Source organism: Podarcis liolepis, assembly GCF_965112155.1.
Source record: "Podarcis liolepis genome assembly, chromosome: 6".
Classification (NCBI taxonomy): domain Eukaryota; kingdom Metazoa; phylum Chordata; class Lepidosauria; order Squamata; family Lacertidae; genus Podarcis; species Podarcis liolepis.
The window spans coordinates 48409494-48434302 of record NC_139559.1 but is presented as its reverse complement, the minus strand read 5'-3'; the positions used below and the strand labels follow the sequence as shown (position 1 = coordinate 48434302).

General features: G+C 48.0%; 1 protein-coding gene across 1 annotated transcript; it reads left to right on the top strand.

Moving 5' to 3' along the window:
- The first annotated feature begins 886 nt into the window (after positions 1–886).
- AMIGO1 (adhesion molecule with Ig like domain 1) lies at positions 887–9658 on the top strand. The gene has a single exon (XM_083510853.1). It carries the CDS (start codon positions 2019–2021, stop codon positions 3600–3602), a length of 1584 nt encoding a protein of 527 aa, XP_083366979.1. The 5' UTR covers positions 887–2018; the 3' UTR covers positions 3603–9658.
- Positions 9659–24809: the final 15151 nt, after the last annotated feature.

Genomic DNA, 24809 nt, shown 5'->3' with positions numbered 1-24809 from the left:
AACTGTACCTTGGGTTCTTCCCACAAACCGGAGCAAGATTGCACTGTTCTGGTTCGCCAGAAGTGGCTTAGTCATGCTGGCCACATGACCGGGAAGCTGTCTGCGGACAAACACCGGCTCCCTCAGCCAGTAAAGTGAGATGAACACCGCAACCCCAGAGTCCTTGTGGACTGGACTTAGGGGTCCCTTTACCTTAAGTGCAATATAAAATGTGGCACTAGATGGTGATAGTTACAGATAGTTACAGATAGGTAGCCGTGTTGGTCTGCCATAGTCAAAATAAAAAAAATCCTTCCAGTAGCACCTTAAAGACCAACTAAGTTAGTTCTTGGTATGAGCTTTCGTGTGCATGCACACGAAAGCTCATACCAAGAACTAACTTAGTTGGTCTTTAAGGTGCTACTGGAAGGATTTTTTTTATTTAGATGGTGATAGTGAGCCTTATGGAAAATTTAATGTATTTTTAAAAACGCTTTAAAAACAAGCATTTTCAAAACGGTTTTTATGTGTGTGTAGATTCCACCCTAGTAATTCCACGTTAACGCAGCCTGTCGCAGCGCAGGCTTCCTGCGCTCCTCCTGCAGCATCAGTAGCTAGATCTCCTGCCGGAGGTTTCTGCCCCACTTCCTTGGTTGGGTGGCTCGCCTCCAACCCTTCGAACTCGCGCTTCCAGAGGCAGCATCTAAGCCGGACTGGAGGTGCGCTTCCCCATTTCTGCATTTCCCCCCGCCGTCCACTCTCAATAAATATCATGTTTCTCAAAACAATATCATCGCATGATTCAAACGACTCTGCAGCGGCTTTCTTTTCTGGAGGAGGAAGCAGCAGCAGCATCCTTTCCTCTAGCGCGCAGACGCGGCCTTGGCGAGGGGAGCGCTGGCTGCTCTCGCTCGTCATCTCTCCAGCGCCAGCCAAGGAGAGGTTTCCAAGCGGACCTCGGGGCCAGCAACGAAGGCGGAGAGGACCCGGCGGAAGAGCCAGGGGGTACTTTTCCAACTGGCCTCCCCTCGCAGATCTAGGGTGCACATCACCGGCACCCCCCCCCAAAACACACAGCTCCTTGCACGTTGCTATAGAGAGGGGGGTGTGCGTGTAGCAGGGGGCAGCAACCTTCTCCACTAACAGTGTCTCGCGGGGCCAAGCCTCCTTTGCTGACAGGCTGTGGGTGGGTGTGAGCGTGCCAGGAGCTGGTGTACAGGAGGAGCATCGCAGGCTCTCATTGGACGCGCGCACAGACGCGCGCGCGCAGCCAGCCAGCCTCCCTCCCTCCCTCCTTGCACTCCAGCAGCCTGGCTGAGCTGGTGCTCCTGTTCGTCGGGCTTTCCACTTCACTGCCGATTCTCCCCGCACCGGAAGCCTGAGGCTCCGCCTTCCTCGCCATCCAGCACCGGGAAAAGCCCCCCTGGGCACTTCCAGCGGGAAGCGCAGCACTACGCCCGGCTGGGCAACCCCCTCCTCGCCACTTGGCGGCGGCGGCGGAGCTGCGCGGGTTCCGTCCAGAGCAGCGGCTGCTTCGCCTTCCGACCCGATCGCGCCCTCGTCGGGCAGGAGAGGCCCCCGCGAGCCGAGATGGGCTGAGCGCCCGGGGAAGAAGCAGCCGAGAGGAGCTCGTGGGCCGGCGAACAAGTGAGTGGCCGGCCGGCTGGTTGGTTGGCGCTGCTGCTCGGGGAGGCTGTGCGCTTGGTGCAATGCAACACCGCGTGGCCGCCTGCAGGGCTCCGCGGCGGACATGCTGAGCAGGGGAGGAGCCGGCGGGAAAGCGCCAGGCGGGCTCGGCGGCTCCGCAGCAGGGCTGGAGGGAGCGGGCGCCGCCAGCTCGGCCTTCGCCTTCCGCAGCAGGTGGATCCCGCAGGCGCGGCTCCGGGGATGAGCCCCGCGGGCGCGCCGCCTCCTATCGTCCCGGTCAGCACGCGCTCGCAGCCGCCGCCGCCAGGGTCGGACCCTGCTCTCCCCCTGATGGTTCCCGCCCGCCTGCTTCTCTGTGACAGGGACGTGACCTTCCCTGGCTGAGCCTGACGATGTGGGGTCAGGATGCCTCGGTGCCCCGACGTCGCCTGGCGCAACCTTGCAGGGGCGCTCCTTGGCTGCTGGCGCTCCTGCTGAGCTTGGCCCTTGCCCGGAAAGGGGGCTCGACGGCACACTGCCCCAGCAAATGCGTCTGCGCCAGCAACATCATCAGCTGCTCCAAGGCCAACCTGAGTGTCTTCCCCCATCCCCTTCCCTCCTACGCGGCTGCCCTGGACTTCAGCTACAACCAGCTGACGCGCCTGCGGGCGGAGTGGGCGCCTTCCCCGCTTCGCCACCTGCACTCCCTGTTCCTCAGCCACAACGGCCTTTCCTTCATCTCCACGGAGGCCTTCACCAATGTCCCTCACCTCAAGTACCTGGACCTCTCGTCCAATAACATCCAGGAGCTGGGGGAGAACCACTTCAGCCACCTGGTGAAGCTGGAGGTGCTGCTGCTCTACAGCAACAAGATCTCCAAGATTGACCGGACGGCTTTTGAAGAGATGACCAAGCTCCAGAAGTTGTACCTGAGCCATAACGCCATCAGCCGCTTCCCCCATGAGCTGCTGAAGAAGGACGAGGGGGGCTTCCCGGAGCTGGCCTTGCTCGACCTCTCTTGCAACAAGATCAAGGATATTTCCGTGGACGAGGTGAACAAGCTCCCGGCCTGGGTGAAGAACGGCCTCTACGTCCACGGCAACCCCCTCACCTGCCAGTGCCCGCTCTACGACCTCTTCACCCACTGGCAGAAGCGGCAGCTGAGCTCCGCCACGGACTTCAAGGAGGAGCTCAAGTGCTTCCTCGAGAAAGACCGCAGAAGCATCAAAATCTCCAGCCTCAGTGACCCTGTCCCAGGGGGCTTGAACTGCAGCGAGTTCAAGGAGCAAGTGCTGGAGGTCCATCGCGGGGAAGAGGTGATCATCAACTGCGACACGAGGCAGCGAGGGGTGGTGATCAGAGAGTGGCTGACCCCCCGCTACGAGCGTGTCCCCCAGGAGGGCGACAACAGCTCCATGACCATGCTGACCAACGGGAGCCTTCAGATCAAAAACATCAGCGTGGAGGACATGGGTCCCTATACCTGCTATGCGGTCAGCCAGGGGTTCAACGAGACCCTCTATGTGCACGTCACGGTCCACAACTACTCCTTGCACGGGACCCCGGACACCCTCAACACCGCCTACACCACGCTGGTGGGCTGCATCCTGAGCGTCATCCTCGTGCTCATCTACCTTTACCTGACCCCCTGCCGCTGCTGCTGCCGCAACGGCGAGAAGCAGGCCAGCCAGCGCGAGGACAGCATCAACTCCTCGGTGCTCAGCACCACGCCCAACCACAACACCGGCGGGGGCAAGGAAGGGCTGAACCGGCACATGGCGCCTGGCAACGCGCAAGGCCAGAATGGCAAATGCAAAGCCAACAGCTCCCCCAAGCAGGCGGCGAAAGGGTCCCAGAAGGCAGAGCGGAAGATGTCGGATGCGGACTCGGTCAGTTCCGTCTTCTCCGACACACCCATTGTGGGGGCCTCGCAGGGCGAAGGCGGGAGAGGATCCAGCAGGGATAAGGCAGGGGCTGAATTAGTGGGGCTGCTGTGATCGTTCTGGCACTGGGAAACAAGATGGAAGATGCAGCCACATCCCTTAAGGCATAACAATATTCTCTGGTACCGTTCTCCGACCTGCCACAGTATGTAATGGCGTTGCTTTGTTACTTTCCTCCTGTTGAGCCCACAGTCCAGTGTCGAAAACCTTGATCTCCCAAGCACAGTCTTTCCTCAGCCCTCTGTTTCTTTGGAATGACATGGTTTTTCAGATCGCCCTCATGGGAACCTTTGTGAGCATCTCAGCCACAGGCAAAAGGGTCCAGCAGACGTCACTAGGTTTTCCTGCATCCTGCTGTCGCTTTTGCTTACTTTTCCTGGGTGGGACTTTCCTCCCAAGTCTCTGTGCAGGTATGAATACCAGAAGAGCAGCCCCGGCTCATCCGCTGCAGCAGAAATGGCAGTGTCACCTTCAGAGACTTAACAATATTAGGGTGGCATAAGCTTCCGTAGGTGGCAGCCTGCTCCATCGGATGTTACAAAGTGGGCCTAGAAACCAAGGTTTTTGTTCACCTTCATGCAAATTAAATCACATTCATCTCCACAGTAGCTCCAGAGATGGCAGTAACCCCAATTAGCCACGGTATTGTGGGAGTGGGGTGGGGGAAGTTGACTTTTTTAAAATGGCTCAATAATATTTTTTTTATATATCTATATCTATATATATATATAAACTCTTGCTACAAACACTTATTTATTTATTTATTTATTTATTTTTACAGAAACGGAGGTTCCCACCATTACCAGGCTTTTTCAGGACATAATTCAAATAATTTTTCTAGTAAGCAGGCAGACCTGTTTTGGAATCCTCTGCTCTCCCTTTTTCCTTTTTTTTTTCTTTTGGTGGGACTATGGCAGAGATAAAAACTGAATTTTTAAAGAAACATAGTAGTGAGGAGAGATTAGTTACACAGTCTTTCTTCACTAGGAAGCTCTTGTTAAAACATAAAAGGAGCTAAACCCAAACCTTTTAACCTTCGTGGCACCAAAATGCAAGAAGGGAACCAACAGCCTTGGGAGCTGGCAAGGTGGGATTCCACATCCCCACTCATCCAAAACCCATCCTGCTTGCTCCAAGACGCAGCAGAAGCAAGAACATGGCGTGGCATGTCCCAGATCTCCTGCTTTCCCCTCTCCGCAGCCTGCTTGGCAGATTCCCATTACTGTGGCCACCCAATGGGTCAAGCTGGGGGTCCAGAGCGCAGCTCTCCATCTTTGCAAAACTTTGGCAAATTTGGAGACTGTGGGAGGCTATCTAGATCTTGGAAATCCCAAAGCCATTGGGCAGCCTCTTCACCCTGTTTTAGGAGACCAAGCGGTCGACAACCCCCAGGTGCTTGATGGGGAAAGCAGCTGAAATGAAGGTGCTGCTCAGCTCCCGTCAACAGCCATGTTTAGGAGCGTTTCCACCCAAAGAGAGGCCTTCCTGAAATGTTCATGTGCTGCCTTTGAGCCTCGCCCTGTGACACCACTGTATGTGACTCAGGCAGTGGGGTGTAGAAGCAGCAGAGAAGAGGGAGAAAGACAAGATAAGTCTCTGTATTAAATATCTGGAATTGCACTGACTGTGCTCTTTGTGGGGCAGCTGGCATGACGTCACTGGAGGTGAAGCAATTGCAGTGAGAAGGTCCCTGTGCAAAGCAGGGGACTTAACCCTGCACCTATTCTCAAGGGATCTAACAGAGAAGGCTGAACCCCACCTGCTCTGTCCAACTCAGAATGCTCCATTGGAAATGGGTGGATTTGAAAAGCCATGTGGGGTTGCCAAGGATGGGGGAAGGCCCTTGAGATGGTCCCCTTGCAAAGGTTTCCCTTTGATCTGCATTCAGGCTCCATCAGTTTATCTGTTGGCTGAAGTGGGAAATGAAAGGGGAGAGTTCAGGGCTGGCGTGCAGGGGCGACACTATAAGCCATAAGAATGTATTGCACAAATTTGTGAATGGGTCCAAAGCAGCGATAAGTCCTGAAGAGCACAGCTCTGTGCTATAGCCATATGAACCCTGCTCACAGCCCTGAGGCTCATTGCAATCAGTCACTTAGGGAGACGCCCAAGAACAACCAGAGCCCAAAGTGAAGATGGAAGTCAGCTGTCAGAGGCAAATCTCCCATCTTAACTGACTCGCTCTGGGGCTTCTTGCTTTCTCTGGCATGTTATTGGGAAGGAGAAGTCCTCTAATTGAAGCAGCAGTCCAAGTGAGGTGCCTGCAAGCCAGAAGAGGGAGAAAAAGGAGAGGCTGAGATGAATGAATGAGAATGAGATGAATGAAATGCGAGGATGGTGAAAGCAGGGAAGTTTAGCAATAAGACAGCTGATTTTTATAAATCTGTGGTTGAATTCTCTAGCTCATCTGTAACCGTGGTAGTTTGCCATGTTCTGACCCCCTTCGTCCCTTGACAGATCTCTTCTGTCAATCTGTTTTCTGAAATTTCCAGACACGGGGAGCAAAATCAGAACTATTTTAGAGTAAGCAAAAGACAGGACAGAGTTTTCCCTGTGCATGTTTGCTGGATGAGGAAACATATCAACTAGGGCTGTTGATGTAAATACAAAAAAATTGATGACCTTGTACTGTAACAGTATAGGCGACATATTTATTCATGCTAGGACATTTAATAGCTGTGAAGCTCTTATATTTCGGGGGGGGGGCATTCAGGGAACGTGAGAGCTCCTTTTGGCTACCTGTTGACTTCACTGCTGCTTAACCCCTTTGCTTCTTGGGCTGGAAAGATCCATGCTGCAGATAATGAAAAAAATTCACAGATTGCACTCATAGCAGAAAGCTATCTGCCTTCCCCATCTGCAAGCTCTTATAGATGGGATGGAGGGAGAAGGGTTTGCAGCCTGAATCCCTACAGCCCTCAATCAGCATATGGCCAAAGGGCCACAGATACATAGTGCAGATGCACCAGAGTCAACTCTCTCATGCGCACAGCATGTATCTATCACATTTAATGGGGAGGGGAGGGGACATACAAAGTTGCCTCATGCTGGATAAGACCATCTGTCCAACTAGCCAAGTATTATCCACTTTGGCCAGCAGGGATTCTCCCAAGGACACAGACAAAGGTTTCCCCCAAACCTGGTATCTGATATCTGCTAATGAAAGATGCCAGGTATTGGACCTGGGATTTTTTGCATGCAAGCCTATGTTCTCTTAAGCAGCCGCCCAATGCCCAGTTCTTGTCTACTGGAGATGGGTGAACAGAATGCTAACATGAGTTGAAGCGAGGATGGAAGCAGCCTATGTTTCAGTATGCACATGTGTGCAAGTACGAATTAGCATGTGTGGGTACCCACACTTTTAAACCCCTGTTCAGAACACCTCCTAGCCTCTAATGTTATGCTAGAAAAGCTTGGTGCTTAAGTTGTGCAAGTAGCAGGACTAACCTCCAGAACCTTTCTAGGGAAAAGGGACATGGACTAGTAGGATTGTCATTGCATGGACAATCTGCTTCAGCAAACCTTTTTCACTCCTGTTCCTCTTTGAAGAGCCATAAATACCCATACTCATCAATAGAGTAATCCCCTGTGATGCTTTCCCAGGATCCCTTGGTCCACCAAAGAGGAAGCAGAACAGAGGACTCTGGGATATCCCCATATCACTGAGCTTGATCCTGGCAAATTTACTTCTTCGTGTGGAAATACCCTTGGCAGTGTGAGGCAAGGAGCCCAGAGTTTTAGGCACCACCACGTGTGACATGAACAGCTCATACTGGGCTATGAACAAGGATTCATTGGGGTGTGTTGTGTTTTTTAGCTTGATCACAGGGAAATGTGCAGAAGGAAACCTTGCAAGTATTGGTTGTCAGGAGCTGACATTGTTGGGAACTTGCTGAGGTCCACACCATTTCTTCCTTCTGAGCCTTCTGGCCCTACCACTCTTCCCCCTTGCTGTCACTGCCTGTTCTCCTGCCCACTCAGAGCACATGCGCAATGGGAAGAGGGAGCAGACGGAGCAGTATCTGCTGTGTGCCTTGCATTCTCCATCTGGGGGGCTGTGTGACAACAGTCAAAATAGGCAGCAGGGACAATCTTATCCAAGCGTAGCCCATTCCCGAAACCCAGCGCTAGCACCATTGGGAGGAGATATTTCTGAAAGGCCCGGTGCAAGAAAGCCACTGGGACCAACCCAAACATTACCTGATCTCACTGGCAGTAGGTAAGCATGAGAGAGGAGAGCTGCCGGTTGGACCATTGACTACTTGTTTCAAAGCCCATCAACGGTCTAGTGCAGATGTAAGACTTCCACCCCGGAGCCCTGGATCCAAACCTCCCTCCCATCTCTCCTGCGCTTAGCTCTGGCTTGGTGGTATTCCTGCACCATGACCCTAACCCTGGCATGGCAAGGTGCTGAATCCTAGTCAAACTAGTTCTGAGCTTTTCTCAGCCTTTGATTTCATAGCTGCCCTCTTCTGGTGCCCATCAGGGACTGGGTTGGGGGCCAAAGTCTTAAGAGTGGCAGGACCCCCATCCTATTTTGTGACCGCTCAGGTCACTCCTTGCACCCTCTTGGTCAAAGCAGTGAAGAAAGGAGCTCTTTTTGCTCCTGTCCTATAGGTGGATGTTGCTACGCCTCATCACTAAGGCAACCTTTTTATTCCCTCGAAACTGGCACAGTCACGAGTGGATGCCACCCACATAGTTTCCCTGTTGTAAGCTCTAGGCTGGTTGCTGAAAGGGAGGCTCTGGCTGCTCTCCACAGGGTGCCAGAACCACTCGCCTCTCAGCAAACCAGCTGCTTGTGCCTGCTGTCTGTGTGCAACGTGCCACAGGGTCCCTGCTGAGAATCTAAATATGCTCTGAGTCCACACTAAGCTGCCAGGAGAGAAATATCTTCTGGATAGGGCATCCAAAGGAGTATATATATTTAGTGGAGGTAAGAATAAGGAACACAGCTAGAAATAGCTCCGCTATGGTTGTGAGTACTGAAGTCCTCCTTAGGATCATGCACTGGGCCTGGTATTTACTTTTGTTAAACAGCATAAAGTGCTCAATCCTAACTGAAAAGAATCCCTTGATTCCTCTTCCTAGCTGTTTAAAGAGAGAGAATGTGAGTGAATTCCCCCCCACTGCCATAATATGCAGTGCGCTCCTTCAGACAAGCAGAAAACAAATAAGCTTTCTCCCATTTAGTTTGACCTTCTGGCTTGCTCATTAATGATTGCCATCTTTGTGGGTTTCTAAGGCTCCTGAATGTTAGGCTATTTTAGAAGGTTCATCTATTTAAACCAAGATATGCAAATCGCCACCACTGGTTTCATTTGCTGTCGGCTCCTGCTCCCACGCCTGGGTCAGCTACCAACATTCCACATAAGCATCTTGAGGGGTTTTAGTTGAATGAGACTTCGGGGACGAAAGCTGCGCTGTCAGATCTGCAGTGGTCAAACGTGAATCTGCCCTGAATCTGTCTGCCCTACTGATAAGGTCAAATGTAGAGTGTCAGCACAGTGGGAAGAAGTCGAGCTGCACACAGCACAATCCTTTTTTTTAAAGGAACCTTTGTATGTGCTCACCATTCCTGGTGCCTTAGGCAATGCGTGAGCATGACAAATGTGCAGTGCAGCTGCAAACATGCTTGGGAAGGGAGATGAAGGGCGAGTCTGGGGCCTAGACAGAATGGCTGGCAGCAGATGGTTTCTTAGGAGATTACTGGAAATCCCCACCCCTTTAAAAAAAAATAATGGAGGGAGGGCAAGGCAAGAACAAGATTAGGGATGCATGTATTTACGTATGCAAAACAAAGGCAGGCTTCCCACTGTTTTACTGCACTTTTCTGAATCCATACAGCACAGCAAAGAAAGCTCCCCTCACACCACCAAGAAAGATTGCCCAATGCTTGTAGTACAGCATGGCCCCATCTCTCACTCCCCCATTCTGTGGTTTGCAGGTCAAGCAAAATGTTATTCCAACCTGCAGAGGATGCATACATGCTTATCTGTTCCAGGCAGAGACAACAATCCCAAAGAGTAGCTGGGCTGCATTTCTGTTGAGAAGTCTGTACTCTCCAGCATAGACATAGGTGAAAATAAAACATGTTTTATGAATATGCACCTGCCTGTCTCTTTTCCCCCCATTTTCCACCACCATGATGAATATTGACTTCGGCGTTCTCAGTCTGGGCCCGAACACGGAGGCAAGCCCCGGCCATGGATCTTCAGTAAGCTTTCACCAGAATTAAACGTAGCTAAGAGGGATGCTTTGGGACGTGGTTTGTGGCGTATCATGTGTGCGCTGCAAAAAGAGACAGAGGGAAAAACTGCCAGGGTTGGGGTTGTTCAGGTTTTTCCTGCCCAATCAGGTAAAACTCTTTCAGTTGAAATCCACAGACCATGAAGGTGGAAAAGAGTAGGGTTGCTGGGCATTCACCTGGATATGATGTCTTTCCCTTTAAAAGCTCTGCAACACTCAAGGCCTAAATGGCTGTTGCACCTTGTGTTATTGGATGGTTCTCTTCACCCGCTCTCATACCTGCTATGGACCAAACACCAGGGTCCTCCTTGGTCCAAAGGCTGACTGCTCTCTCTGGGTGTAGATCTGGCATCCCTAGAGCACACCAGCAGTGATCCAGCACATGTTTTATTTTTTAGGGTCAAATGTGGATCTCATGGCAGCTTCTCTCATGCATGTCACACAAGTGTTGCCCATCAAGCCTCAGCTAGCAAGATTCAACACCACATACGTCCCAGAAGTGCAGTGAATTTATAGAGTAGCCCTAAAGTATCAATGGCAGAGCGCAGGCAATCCACAGCACGCCTCCCAGGTGTGGACTCTGAAAGACCTCTGCCTGAGACCTGCTATCGCTTTAGGCCAATAGGACTGGACAGCTCCCTGGTATCCTTGTTTAAGGATAGTGGGCACCGTACTTCATATATCTGAACTCGGCTTACTGTGTGGCAAATCTGGGATTGCTGCCTATTTCTCTGGTTCAGTGCCCTTCAGAGCTGCTGAGAGAAGAATTTCCTCAGTCACACTACCAGATTATTCTTCCACCGCCACCCATGCAACACCTGTTGACATAACATAGAACTATGAGCAAGTAAAATATGGCAAGCTGAACCTAGAGACACAAGGCTAGATCTGCTTACAGATAGGTAGCCGTGTTGGTCTGCCATAGTCAAAATAAAAAAATTCCTTCCAGTAGCTCATACCAAGCTCATACCAAGAACTAACTTACTTGGTCTTTAAGGTGCTACTGGAAGGAATTTTTTTATTTTGACTATGGCAGACCAACACGGCTACCTATCTGTAACTGGAACCATGGAAGGCACCACATTGAGCTGCATGAAATGGAAGTCCATCCAGTGTATCTGAAGAAGTGTGCATGCACATGAAAGCTCATACCAAGAACTAACTTAGTTGGTCTTTAAGGTGCTACTGGAAGGCTAGATCTGGATATAGCATAAGGCCATGCAAAATCGTTTCCATTATTCAAAACGCGCAATCCTTTGAGAGCAAGAGGCTCATGTAGAAAGAAAACACCTGATCTAAGCGGACAGCAATGCTCACCCAAGGGGTGGCTGTATTTATTCAAGCATGAAAGACTATTGTGCTCGCCAGGGCTTTCCATCAGTAAGGTATGAACAGCCACTAATGAAGTTCATTCACACAAAAAAGCATTTCCTTTCCCCACTTGGCTGGACAGAAGAGATTGATCTGAGCAGACAGTAACCAATCTCGCTGAAGGGGCCACTCATGCATTCATGGCTGGAAGTTGCCATAGGCTAAGTTGTCAGCACATAATAAGGTATCATCTTTTTCAGGCATTTATATCAAGGAAGATAGTACTGTTGTATGCAGTGTGTGTGTGTGTGTGTGTGTGTGTGTGTGTGTACTGTGAAAATGCACCTCAACTGCACATGGCTAGGGGTTTCCATTGGAGTTGCCCTCTCATAATCTTAGGGTGCTTCCAGACAAGGGCATTATACTGTAAACTGGTCTTTCAGATCCAGTTTTTCTGGCACAACTGACACGTGAACATTCACATGCTCCTTTTCAGACACAACATTCATGGGCATTCTGCCACTTGACATCCACACCAGTGGGCAGAGCTGGATGGGATGTATCCAGACTGTGTTTTTTTGTTTCGTCCTTCCATCCAACCATTTCTCTACCACCCTCCACTGCCTTTTCCTGGGCATGCACACAGCAGGGTCCCCACGGAAATCTTTAAAGAAAGATCCCAGGAAATTCATACGAGTGCATAAGCAAACGCCAACCTTACTTATCGTGTTCCGCAACAGGGAAAATGGACCTGTGAAATTCCCTATGAGGAATGGTTGCGGCATTCAGGATGTTTCAGTTTACCACAAAAGAGTAAGAGGCGAGTCAGGCAATGTAAAAAAAATAAATATGCAAGGCATGGAGAAATTGGATAGAGGAATTTTTCCTCCCTCTCTCATAACACTAGAACTTGTGGACATATAAAGAAACTGAACTTTGGGAGATGCACGAAAGACACAAGTACCGTATTTTTCTCTCCATAAGACACACTTTTTTCCTCCTAAAAAGTCAGGGGAAATGTCTGTGCGTCTTATGGAGCGAATGTGTGGTCGATTGTTGGCTCCCTTTCTGGCCCTGCCCCCTTTGCCCAGGCCTCCATTTTTGAATGTTCTGCAGACGGAGGCTGTTTGTTTCCCCAGCGACATGTGACTGGCTGATTAGATTATCTGTCTTGAAACTGTAGAAACGGCTCCCTTTCCTTTCCTAAAGAAGCTGCAGAACTTTGAGTTGAACCCCATAGAAACAGGATTTTTTCCCTTTGCAAAGTAAGCTCAACAACTTTGAGCTGATCCTCAAAAAAACCCACAGGAGGCAGTGATGACTCGCCACCTTGGAGAAATAGAGGATAAGGGTATCAATGACTATTAGCCAGGATGGCTATGCTCCCTACCTTAATGGCTGGAGGCAGTAATGCTTCTGAATACCAGTTTCTGAAAGTCACATGGGGAGAGTTGCTCTTGTGGTCTGGTCCTGCTCGTGGGCTTCCCACAGGCATCTGGTTGGCCACTGTGAGAGAGCAGGATACTGGAACAGACCTGACAGCAGATCACTAGACCATTGACCTGATCCAGCAGGCTCTCCAAGGAGGGTAATGGCCATTTCATTTCTAAGAATAACCACCTCCCCCTCCCCCTAAGGTTCAAGGGAGGTTGTAACATTAAAGCACAAAATGAAAAACAGTTCAAAGCAATTTACAGTCACAACAACAAGGTGGATCCTAAAAATACACACTTTGAGTGGGGAAAAACTAGGATAGCAAGGTGTGTCTTTGGCATTTGCTGGAAGCTGTATAATGATGCTGCGAGATGCACCCCTGCAGAGAAGGAGTTCCACAACTTAGAGGCTGCCATAGAAAATACCCTCTGTTGCATCACCACGGCCCCAAGTCTCCAAGGGTGATGGAACGAGCCATAAGGCCCTCTCCACAAAACATCTGAGGGGGTTTGTACAGAAGGAGGTGGTCTTTCAGATATTTGGGGCCTAAGTTATTTAAACTTGAAACACTAACATCTTTAAGCACTAACCTTTTTTGCTCATGGGGTGCTAAGGGTGCTTCCAGACAAACCATTTGTTGAGCAATCATCCTGATTTGCTTTCAGGGAGATTAAACTACACCAGCTATCTAATATTGCATTCATTCTAATTCATTTGTGGGGAGTTTAGATGATGATGATGTGTCAAAGCATGTTTTATCACACTGCATTTCCCCCATCACTTTTCTTATCACAAAAACCTGACCTTTTGGGAAAGTGGGTTTGCTGCACAATCACCTATATAACTGTGCAACTTGAATTTACTGGTGTGAGATTATATCCTACCCCTGCCACTAAAAAGGGGGCAGCCTAACCGTCTGGAGCCTAGTAGAAATAAATAAATATAGCTTGTGGCTTTCAAAAACAGGTCCCATGTTGGCTTTTGTACATACACGTGAACACACCTATGTGATGTGTGCACCCGTGGTTTCTGCAGTGGAGCCAGGTAGGTCTGAGAATTTAATGAAAAGGCATCCCAACGGATGAAAAGGTGGTTCAAACAGGACAAAGGAAGAGTGTGAAAACTTCACAGGTATACACGGATTGGAAGCATATATTTACACCTAAGTTGGCACTAATGTATGAAAATTCCCAGCAATTGGTTCACTGGCTAGCTGCAAATTGATAGACAAAGACTGATGGAAAATAGATCACTGTAAGTTGTCTAGTAACAAGGGCATTCTAAGAACGAAGCCAATAGTTTATTCATTGCTTTAAACTAGGATTGAGTCCCTGCAGAAAAATCCCCTGAGCTCATAGACAGGTATTAGAAGGGCTTTAGATTCATCTCCATATGAATGGGATAATAACTCTCAGTTAAAGTATTAAGACCTAATTTATCCTCTCTGACTGAGAGCTTTATGCTACCGCTTGGACTTTAAGACCGGTCAAGCCTTGCAGAGATCACTTGTGAATTAAAAAGCACTGACTGACTTCCTGTAAAGAGAATTAAGAACCTGCCCTTTAATGGTATATATTAGAATACAGTATTGTACCTAGAATTTGCTAAAACGTCCTCTGCAGAAGGCAGTAGAAGCTTGGCTAGCCAGCTTGCTTCTCAAAGACAAACACAAGTGTCACAAGGCTGCTGAATTCGTGAAGATGCCTCCCTTTTGTGATGTTTTCTGGAGCTAAATTCCATCCAAACATTTTATTCACAACCAATATGGCTCTGACAATGCACTGCTCCTGGCACATGCTGATTCAGGGGGAAATTCATTTCACTGGTCCTTTCTGTGCAAGAGTGGAAAGCACATTCCCATATCACTTGTCATAATTATTCGCTAAAAGCCACAAACCCACCCGCAGGAATGTAATGGATACCCCGTGCAGATGGATTGTGATGAGGGTGTCCAAGAGGTTTGATCCAGAGTGCCTAAATAAATGAAGAGGCAGTGTGGTGTAATGGTTAGAGTGTTGGACCAGGGAGACAAGGGTTCTGTTCCCCACTTGGTCATGTAACTCACTGGGTGACCTTGGGCCAGTCACTGCCTCTCAGCCTAACCTACCTCGGAGGGTTGTTGTGGGGATTAAATGAGGAGGGGGAGAACCATGTACGCCACCTTGATCTCTTTAGAGAAAAAAGGTGAGATATAAATGCAATAAATAAATAAAATGCATGCATAGATACCTTCTCAGAAACGGGCTGCTTTTAGCAATGCAGTACACATTACTTCCAGATAAGATACCGTAACTTTCCTCCGGGTGGCACTGGTGCTCCAAAATCCCCTTCTAAGGCAAAGCTTTTCAGCAGCTGTTGATCAGCTGGCAAAAATACTGAGCAAGAAAGTCACGCAGATGGTCTTTCAACCCAACATAAAGGGACATGTTTCCGCAAAACAGGCCACACCAGGAGGCAGATTGGGAAACAAAGCAAAACTCTGAGGTGGCAGATAGACTTACTTAAAGTTTTTGTCACACTCCTCCTTCCCAAAGGAACAGTGAAAACACTCCCCACTCTCTGTTGTTGCAGAAGCAGGTTTCTTATAAAGAGCTTGACAGAGAGGCAGAGAAAAGGAACATGATAGCAGCCAAATACAGGTGAAGACTATCATCTATCTATCTATCTATCTATCTATCTATCTATCTATCTATCATCTATCTATCTATCATCTATCTATCTATCTATCTATCTATCTATCTATCTATCTATCTATCTATCTATCTATCATCTCATAGAATTGGAAGAGACCACAAGGGCCATCGAGTCCAACCCCCTGCCAAGCAGGAAACACCATCAGAGCACTCCTGACATATGGTTGTCAAGCCTCTGCTTAAAGACCTCCAAAAAAGGAGACTCCACCACACTCCTTGGCAGCAAATGCCACTGTCGAACAGCTCTTACTGTCAGGAAGTTCTTCCTAATGTTTAGGTGGAATCTTCTTTCTTGCAGTTTGGCTCCATTGCTCCGTGTCCGCTTCTCTGGAGCAGCAAAAAACAACCTTTCTCCCTCCTCTATGTGACATCCTTTCATATATTTGAACATGGCTATCATATCACCCCTTAACCTCCTCTTCTCCAGGCTAAACATGCCCAGCTCCCTTAGCCGTTCCTCATAAGGCATCGTTTCCAGGCCTTTGACCATTTTGGTTGCCCTCCTCTGGACACGTTCCAGTTTGTCAGTGTCCTTCTTGAACTGTGGTGCCCAGAACTGGACACAGTACTCCAGGTGAGGTCTGACCAGAGCAGAATACAGTGGCACTATTACTTCCCTTGATCCAGATGCTATACTCCTATTGATGCAGCCCAGAATTGCATTGGCTTTTTTAGCTGCCGCGTCACACTGTTGGCTCATGTCAAGTTTGTGGTCAACCAAGACTCCTAGATCCTTTTCACATGTACTGCTCTCAAGCCAGGTGTCACCCATCTTGTATTTGTGTCTCTCATTATTTTTTTTTTGCCCAAGTGCAATACTATACATTTCTCCCTGTTAAAATTCATCTTGTTTGTTTTGGCCCAGTTCTCTAATCTGTCAAGGTCGTTTTGAAGTGTGATCCTGTCCTCTGGGGTGTTAGCCACCCCTCCCAGTTTGGTGTCATCTGCAAATTTGATCAGGATGCCCTTGAGTCCATCATCCAAGTCATTGATAAAGATGTTGAATAAGACCGGGCCCAAGACAGAACCCTGTGGCACCCCACTAGTCACTCTTCTCCAGGATGAAGAGGAACCATTGATGAGCACCCTTTGGGTTCGGTCAGTCAGCCAGTTACAAATCCACTGAGTGGTAGCATAGTCAAGACCGCATTTTACCAGCTTCTTTACAAGAATATCATGGGGCACCTTGTCAAATGCCTTGCTGAAATCAAGGTAGGCTACATCCACTGCGTTCCCTTCATCTACCAGGCTTGTAATTCTGTCAGTAAACTTCAGAAGAGCATGATCACTCGTGCCTAATGATCCTTCCACTTCTACCCCACTAACCAGGTCATCAACATTGGTTAGGACCAGATCTAAAATGGCTGTTCCTCTTGTTGCTTCTCCCACTTTCTGGACAATGAAGTTGTCTGCAAGGCCAGTGAGGAATCTGTTTGATCTTATGCTCTTGGCTGAGTTTGACATCCAACAAATATCCGGGTAATTGAAGTCCCCCACTACTACTATCTCCCTTCCTTTTGCATGCTTGGCCATCTGTTCCAGGAAGGCATAATCTATGTCCTCCGTTTGGCTTGGGGATCTATAGTAAACTCCCACAATGAGGTCACTGTTATTCTTCTCTCCCTTAATTTTGACCCAAATGCTCTCACTTTGGCTTTGAGGTTCTAAATCTTGGATCTCTTCACAGGTATACACATCCCTGACATATAACGCCACTCCTCCTCCTTTCTTGTTTGGTCTGTTTCTCTGAAATAGATTGTATCCCTCCATTATTACATTCCAATCATGGGACTTATCCCACCAGGTTTCAGTGATGCCTATTATGTCATATTTAGTTTGCTGTACCAAGAGCTCAAGCACATCTTGTTTATTTCCCATGCTTTGCGCATCTATCTATCTCTATCATCTATCATCTATCTATCCATCTAAATATCTAAATATCCATCTATCTATCTATCATCTGTCTATCTATCTATCTATCTATCTATCTATCTATCTATCTATCATCTATCTATCTATCTATCTATCTATCATCTATCTCTCTATCTCTCTATCTCTCTATCTCTCTATCTCTCTATCTCTCTATCTATCTATCTATTGCTTTTCTTTAAAAAATATAGCCCAAAGTGAATTACAAAATAATGCAAATATTAAACCAATTAATAAAGAAAAACCAAGAAGAAAAATTCAAAACCTCATTTATACATATAAAAGGCACATTCCACCCGCTGAAAGAAGTTGCAGATACCTAGAAACCCTACAAACTAAGAGCCAAAGGTCCGGTTAAATAGAAATGTTTTTGTCTGGTGCCTAAAAGTAGATCATGACAGTGCTAAATGTACCTCCCTGGGAATAGGATTCCAGAAGCGGGGAGCCACTGCTTCTCCCTCAGAATAAAAAACCCCAAAAGCTTGCTCTCTACCACATGCACAGAGATCAGCAAAGGTGTGGAACGGGACAACTGGCTTGACTGACATCCACAATCATGCAAATTTCCCATGGACACTGATCTGTGGAACTGAAAGAGGCTGCAGGAACGTTTGCAGGCTTGTGGTGGTAACAGGTCAATGGCAGTCAGCTCAGGTTCCACACAGCAGCACTTGCCAGTTCCCACTGTTACCACCCTTGTGACCCAAAGCAATTATTTTTGCCCTGACTTGTATCCAGTTCTCTCATATGGGACAAACATGTATTTTGTACACAGTAACGCACTTCATACTTGACCCAGCAAACACCTCTGTCTTAAAAGTACAGAACATTTTGAACACCCTGGTGAAACCTATTGGTATGAGAAATGGGATGGATGAATCCAGGGATTCTTGGTGGATTAGAGACAGACAGACAGACAGTTGTAAATTGGGGGTGGGGCTAGGCTGTATGCCTGAGTCCCTTCTAATTCCTGGATCTAGCAAGGGTTAAAATCTAATGGAGGGTCACCCTTCTTCTGATAGGAAATGCTCTGCGGGTGGGTTGGGAGACAAAAAACGGGGGGGGGGGTGGAGTTTGAGGAGGTTCAGTTGATGTGGAAGTGAGAATTGTCCCTATTTTCACCTGAGGCATGTTGGAGGGTATGTCACCTTTGTCAGGTATGCCACTACTTCCCCATCAGTTTCCAGTGATTTGGCCCTAAATCACCATGTTCCAGATTCCCTACTGACTGCCCTTCTGACTGAGAGCTACCGGTACTTCTCCCTTGCCTTCAAAAGGCACACTAGTCAAAAAGCTGGGAGAGAGCATCAGGGAAGCCCTCATCCGTAAATTCTGTGGAAGAGACAATCAGGTGGCCTTGGGCAGGAATTATCTCATTAGGGAGAGAGAGCAGAGAGGGGTCCCATCACCGGCCAAGAAAGCAGGATGCCCTGTGTGTCCAGAACTGCATTTGAAAGGAAGGGAAGGCAAAGGATCTGAGCCAGTGCCCCCCTCCCCTTCCCGAATGTGGATGAAAGCAGCTCAGAACTCCCCCACGAAAGAGCAAATTCCTTCAAGTACCACTCAGGAGTCTACCAGGCTGATGAAAGGCAGTCAGCGCAGACAAGAGGGAGCAAAAGATCAAAAACACAAGAGGCCTCCCAAGCACCGCAGCTTTAATTCAGAGCTAAATGACTGAAAAGAAGCTAATGGGCAAGCACCAGTCACTTATGGGAAAGGCCCTGCTGAGCTCCATTGTCTGGCCATCTGTCACCGCATCCACCCAGGCTAACCGTGCGGCCTGCTCAGCTCAGCTCCCATCTGACATCCTGCAACGGGGAGGCAGCTGCCAGGCAGGCCAAGGCCACAGAGAGGAGCAGAGAGAAAACAGAGCCCATTGTAGGGGTGGGTGCGTGTGCGCGCGGTGGTGGGAAACGGAAATATCTGTGAAGGGCTGTGAGGAACATCGAAAACACAAAATGCACTGGGTATGTTATTCCCTCAGGACCATGTACCCATCTTGAAAGGCTTCTGCAGCTTTTCTAAAATATATTTTAGGGATGCCTAACTAGGGAACATGTTTCATATAGTGGAGGGGAATTAACAATCTTGCAGTGCGTTGTTCTGAAATGTCAGTCGCTTCACACAGATAACTTTTAGAGCCAATAACCCATAGCTGTCAATGTTTCCCTTTTTTAAAGGGAAATTCCCTTATTCCAAATAGGATTCCTCGCAATGAAAGGGAAAAGTTGACAGCTATGCAATAAACCAAGGGGGGAATAGAGCTCCACTAGCCAAGAAGGAGCTCTTTCCCACTAAACTAGGCCTGGGGAACTTCAAGCCCAGGGTCCAAATGTAGACTGTGAGGTTTCTCTGGTCCTCCAAACTCTCCCCAGGCTACCCCCCTCACAGATCCTGCTTTGCCCCCCCCCAAGTGTTTTTGCAGGCTGGAGTGCGACTTTGCAGGCCACATTCAAGATTCTTGTATTAAGTGACAAGGCTCTTGGGTCCAGGGTACCTCAGGATAGTCACTGAGATCGTTGGGAGGAGTCACTGATAGTGTTCCCTCATGGCTCAGAAGATGCACAGCTCATACCCATGAGGAGCCAGGCATTAAGTATTGTGAGTCCAATTTTGTGGAACTCTGCCCCACTTGAGGTCAGACTGGCACCCTCCCTGTTCCGGCACCTCTCAGGTGGGCTCCATTGCCATTCTAAGAGAATGAGGGAGGTATTCATGATGAGTTACTGAACCTCTTTTCCTAGAAAAACCCATTATTCATATGAATTGTTTCAGTAAAATTAAGCATGATATTCCCAAAATAAAAAGTGTTCATGACAAACTTTATCCAACAGGACTTGTATCTCCAAGATGGCTCCATTATATCCCATGATAAAGAGTAGTCATGGCGTTTGAATACAGGCAGCGACTGTTGCATTTTATATGTGTGCAACTGCACACACATGCATCGTCCAAACCTGAAAGTGATCTGAAAACATCACAAAATGGGTGGGGCAGGGGCAGAATGAAGTGTTTGCAGGCTTTTTCAATGGTGTTTCAAATATACGCGATTTCACTCAAACGCACAGTGCCTTGGAATGTAACCCCTGCATAAATTGGGAGTTGCCTGTATGGTGGTACCTCGGGTTAAGAACTTAATTTGTTCTGGAGGTCCGTTCTTAACCTGAAACTGTTCTTAACCTGAAGCACCACTTTAGCTAATGGGGCCTCCTGCTGCCGCTGCGCCACTGCGGCACGATTTCTGTTCTCATCCTGAAGCAAAGTTCTTAACCCGAGGTACTATATCTGGGTTAGCGGAGTCTGTAACCTGAAGCGTCTGTAACCTGAAGCGTCTTTAACCTGAGGTACCACTGTACTGTTTAGTGGAATCTCCCACATGTTTCCATTGAGGAAAGCCTTTACTTTACCCAAAGGCTATTAGCAGTTCAAGACTGCTGTTAACACATTTATTTACTCTGCAACTGTGTTTGCAGAAAATGTATTATAATGGGTACCCCATATTAAAATGTTTCGTTTCTTCCTCCCCAATGTAATGAGACGTGTTTTCATGATTACTGCCGGGACAAGCTCCTTGATCCAGCCAACAAAAAATGTAATATTTGCTTGCAATACAAGCAAGAGGACACAAAGGTTATTTTGCCCTGGTGGCAACAAAATGTCAAAGTTACTTTGCTGCTCATGCTGTAAACCGTAAATTGGACAACTAAGTTCTCTGTAGTACCTGCTACTGCAACTGCTTCCGACACATCTGACTTGCATGAGCATTCAGGTTTGGAGAAGCCTGTACCAATTAACACAATTTATATGGAGTGTCTCTCAAAACAACTGCAGGAGGATATAGCAGAGACAGAGAATCCAATTTCCACTGTGAATTATTTCTACTGGGATTTTTTTTTTAAATGCTGCCTATAAGAAGCCTTTGCAAATGGCTCCCCCTTGTGGATTTCTAATTTAGAATCATGCACTGGGTGGTTCTTCTACTCTTGGGGATTCAGGGGTTAATATGGTTAATACAGTCAGGGGCACCAGCACTCTGGATTCAGGCAATGCTGCCAACCCTTGTGGCAGTTGAGGAGCACAACATATACATAATACTGCAGAGGCAGGCATGCATTATAGGATAACAACACTAATGAGGTGGCAATAACACAATCTGCCATGCGTTGGCTCCAAGAAGATCCATTTGACACAGAATGCCCCCAAAGGCTTGTGAGGGGCAGGTGCTGTTTTTCCATGTGACTGTCAATCATGTTTCACGCGTGATCAGTTTTCAAATGCAGAGCCTCTCATTGTGAGCTCTGGTATTCTACAAAATCGAAAGCACAGCTTAGCTCCCATCCATCCCTGCTGGAGAGACACTTGCAAACAAATTGGTACCCAAGCTGACCGTTGCCCAGTGCTGCATTGCGTGGATTGTATTTCTACCAACCTGTGAAGTAGCCAGTAGTGTGGGGTCTTCCAACATTCCTTCATTTACTGAAGTGGCAGCTCTTCACACTGAGGTAAACCACTTATCAGATTTGCTTATCAAGCATCTCAGGGAAAGTAGCGTTAACAGCAACCCCATTTCTAGAGGTGGGGTATCCTGGCATTTCAGATTGCTAAAGTTTTAACCACTCCACCTCACCTTAAACAAAACAAAAAAGCACAAAAATCTTTATCTTTAAACATAAACCACCACCACCCCAAATTTGTTCCCTACATTTTGGTAGACTTTGCTATTCTAGCATCTAGAACAGGCATAGGCAAACTCGGCCCTCCAGGTGTTTTGGGACTACAATTCCCATCATTCCTGACCACTGGTCCTGTTAACTAGGGGATGATGGGAGTTGTAGTCTCAGAACATCTGGAGGGCCGAGTTTGCCTATGCCTGATCTAGAACAAAGCATCTCCCAATGTGCCATCTTTGCTCAGATTTTATTTATATTCTGTTCTACTTAGGGTTATCCCCCAACATCTCTATATATTATCTTCCCTCATTAATGAGTTTCTTGTCTCAGACTCCTAGCAACTCGCATCCAGGGGCTTTCATCCATCTGCTTTCTGTCTTCTAATCATTTGTGAGGGAGCTTCCTTCTCTTGCACCCAACCTGGACTCTTGGCTGCTTTCAAGCACCTGCTGGTTCCTCTCTCAGCTATGAAGGCTGCTTTACATGGAAAGTGGTACTTTTCCATCAAGCAGCCACCCCCAACTTGGTGCCCTCTAGATCAGGGGTCAGCAAACCTTTTCAGCAGGGGGCCAGTCCCCTGTCCCTCAGACCTTGTGGGGGGCCAGACTATATTTTGAAAAAAAAATGTTGATGCAAGAGCACCACAAACCCCAGTGGCTGCTCATCTGTGTCTTGCGAGCGGCAGGGGCTGGCGGTGGGGCGATGAGCGGCATGCGAAAGGGCTCCGGAGAGGGGCTGTTTAAAATGGCAGCCACTCAATCACTGCTGCTGCTGGCACCAACAAAGCCCAGCCCCCTTCCTCCTCTAGGCAGGGCAGGGAGAAGCCAGGAGGAGGGAGGGAAGAGGCTGCGCTGCCATGTGAGGGAGAGGGAGGGAAAGAACGCACACGCTGGCAATCCATGCAGCGATTCCCGGACCATCTGCGGGCTGAATCCAGAAGACAATTGGGCCTGATCTGGCCAGCAGGCCTTAGTTTACCTACCCATGCTCTAGATCAGCGGTTCTCAACCTGTGGGTACCCAGATGTTGTTGGACTACAACTCCCATCACCCCTAGCTAGCAAGGCCAGAGCTCAGGGATGATGGGAGTTGTAGTCCAACAACATCTGGGGACCCACAGGTTGAGAACCGCTGCTCTAGATGGTTTTGGACTACAACTTTCATCACTCCCACCCATTGGTTATGCCAACGGGGAGTTGTAGCTCAATCTGGATGGCACTAGATTGCAAAAGGCAGCATTCCTTCCCCCCCGCCCCAATCCACGTGGCATTCCTTGCATCCTCATATGAAATCCATTCCTTCTTAGATGGTCCCATCTAGATTGGTCAAGTTCACAATGCAATCCTATACATGTCTATGAAGAACACAAACTTGTTTCTCTAAGGTTAAGTTCGTTTAGGATTTCAGTCACAGCTCCAGGGGCTCATTTATAAAAAGATAACTGTACTCACACATACTCCTTTCTGCAAACCTGAATGCATGTACTTATACATATTTCATACACACCTGCACACCTGAAATGTGTGCCAAGAAGGGTACACATGTGACTGACTTGGTCCTCAGTAGGACTTGTCAACTTAGTTGTTTCAGAGCACTCTCTCAAAATTCAATACAAAAACCATCGCCGTTACAGGCTCAAAATGCAGATGGGATAAAACGATAAGAGCACTCTTTCCCAAAGAACAGGTATGACAGCTAAACGAAAGGGTGAAGCAGGGAGCTGCAAAAGATAAATATCAGAAGCAAATCAGAGATGGATAGGAAAGAGCCCCTGGTGTGAGAAATAAGACACCCTGGTGTCAACATTACTATGCAGAGCGAGCAGAAGCCTGCTGGGGAATGAAGACGTGGAAAGTGTTTTCTTTCTGCTCTACTTCACCTGTAATCCTTACCCATTTTAGTTACTGTGCCGCTAAAGGAGAGTGAATTAGGTTTTCAGCTCAAACATCTATAATCAGAGGAGATACTCCTTTTTCCATTTCCAGAGTCCTACCAACCTAATGCCAGCGGTGGCCGAAATTTGTTGCTGGTTCAGCAAGATCTAGGACTGTCCATCACTAGCAAAGTTATAGACACTGTCCAGCAGCGACTCAGATCACTCGGGTAATCACCTTCTACATAGCAAAGGAAGCACTGCCTACAGTGATGTGGTGGTGACGTCTGAAGAGCAGAAGATCAACATAATAGGCTCATAACAGCAGACCCAAGGAGTGTCTTAAACGCAGGAGAGAGAGAGAGCACAGTGTCATCAGGGAAGGACTTTGGGGCAGAGGTTGAGAGACCCACTCAGCAGATTGAATCAGAATGGTCCTGAAATGCAGCAGGGCTGGCTTACCACATCTGGAAGTGAGTAATACACACCACCAGCTAAAGACGACTTTAAGACTATGGGCTTATCCACACTTGGCCTTTGCCCCGTGCTTTCCAGACACAGGTCTCCACTTTAAAGCTCTCCCCTAGTGCTCTTTTTTCACCCTGGAAACCCTCTCATTAAAGCTGAAACACAACAAATGACAATTCAGATTTTCCACAGATTGCTGTTTGCTCCAATTCAGCAGTAAAGAGTGGGATTTTGTGCAGAAAGCTCCAAAAAGAAAAAAAGAAGTGTTCTGACATGGAGGTTTAAAGCGTGGACCATGCCTGGAAAGTACGGAGGAAAAGTAAGTGTGGAGAAGCCCGAGCTCATTCACTGATCAGAGCAAGGAGGGTCTGTCAATTACCCTGGCACTCCGGCAGATGACATCATCACTCCTGCCCTGAAAAAAATCCCAGAGCTGTGCTCCCTACCACTATTACATGCTGATTAGCTGATGAAACAAGTTGCAAAACGTTGTTTAGTGCTGAGAAAATATGAAATTCCTGCAAGATATACAGTGGTACCTCGGGTTACATACGATTCAGGTTACAGACTCTGCTAACCCAGAAATAGTACCTCGGGTTAAGAACTTTGCTTCAGGATGAGAACAGAAATTGTGC

Coding starts and splice junctions, on each gene's coding strand:
- AMIGO1 (XM_083510853.1), top strand. CDS start 2,019: ATGTGGGGTCAGGATGCCTCGGTGCCCCGACGTCGCCTGGCGCAACCT.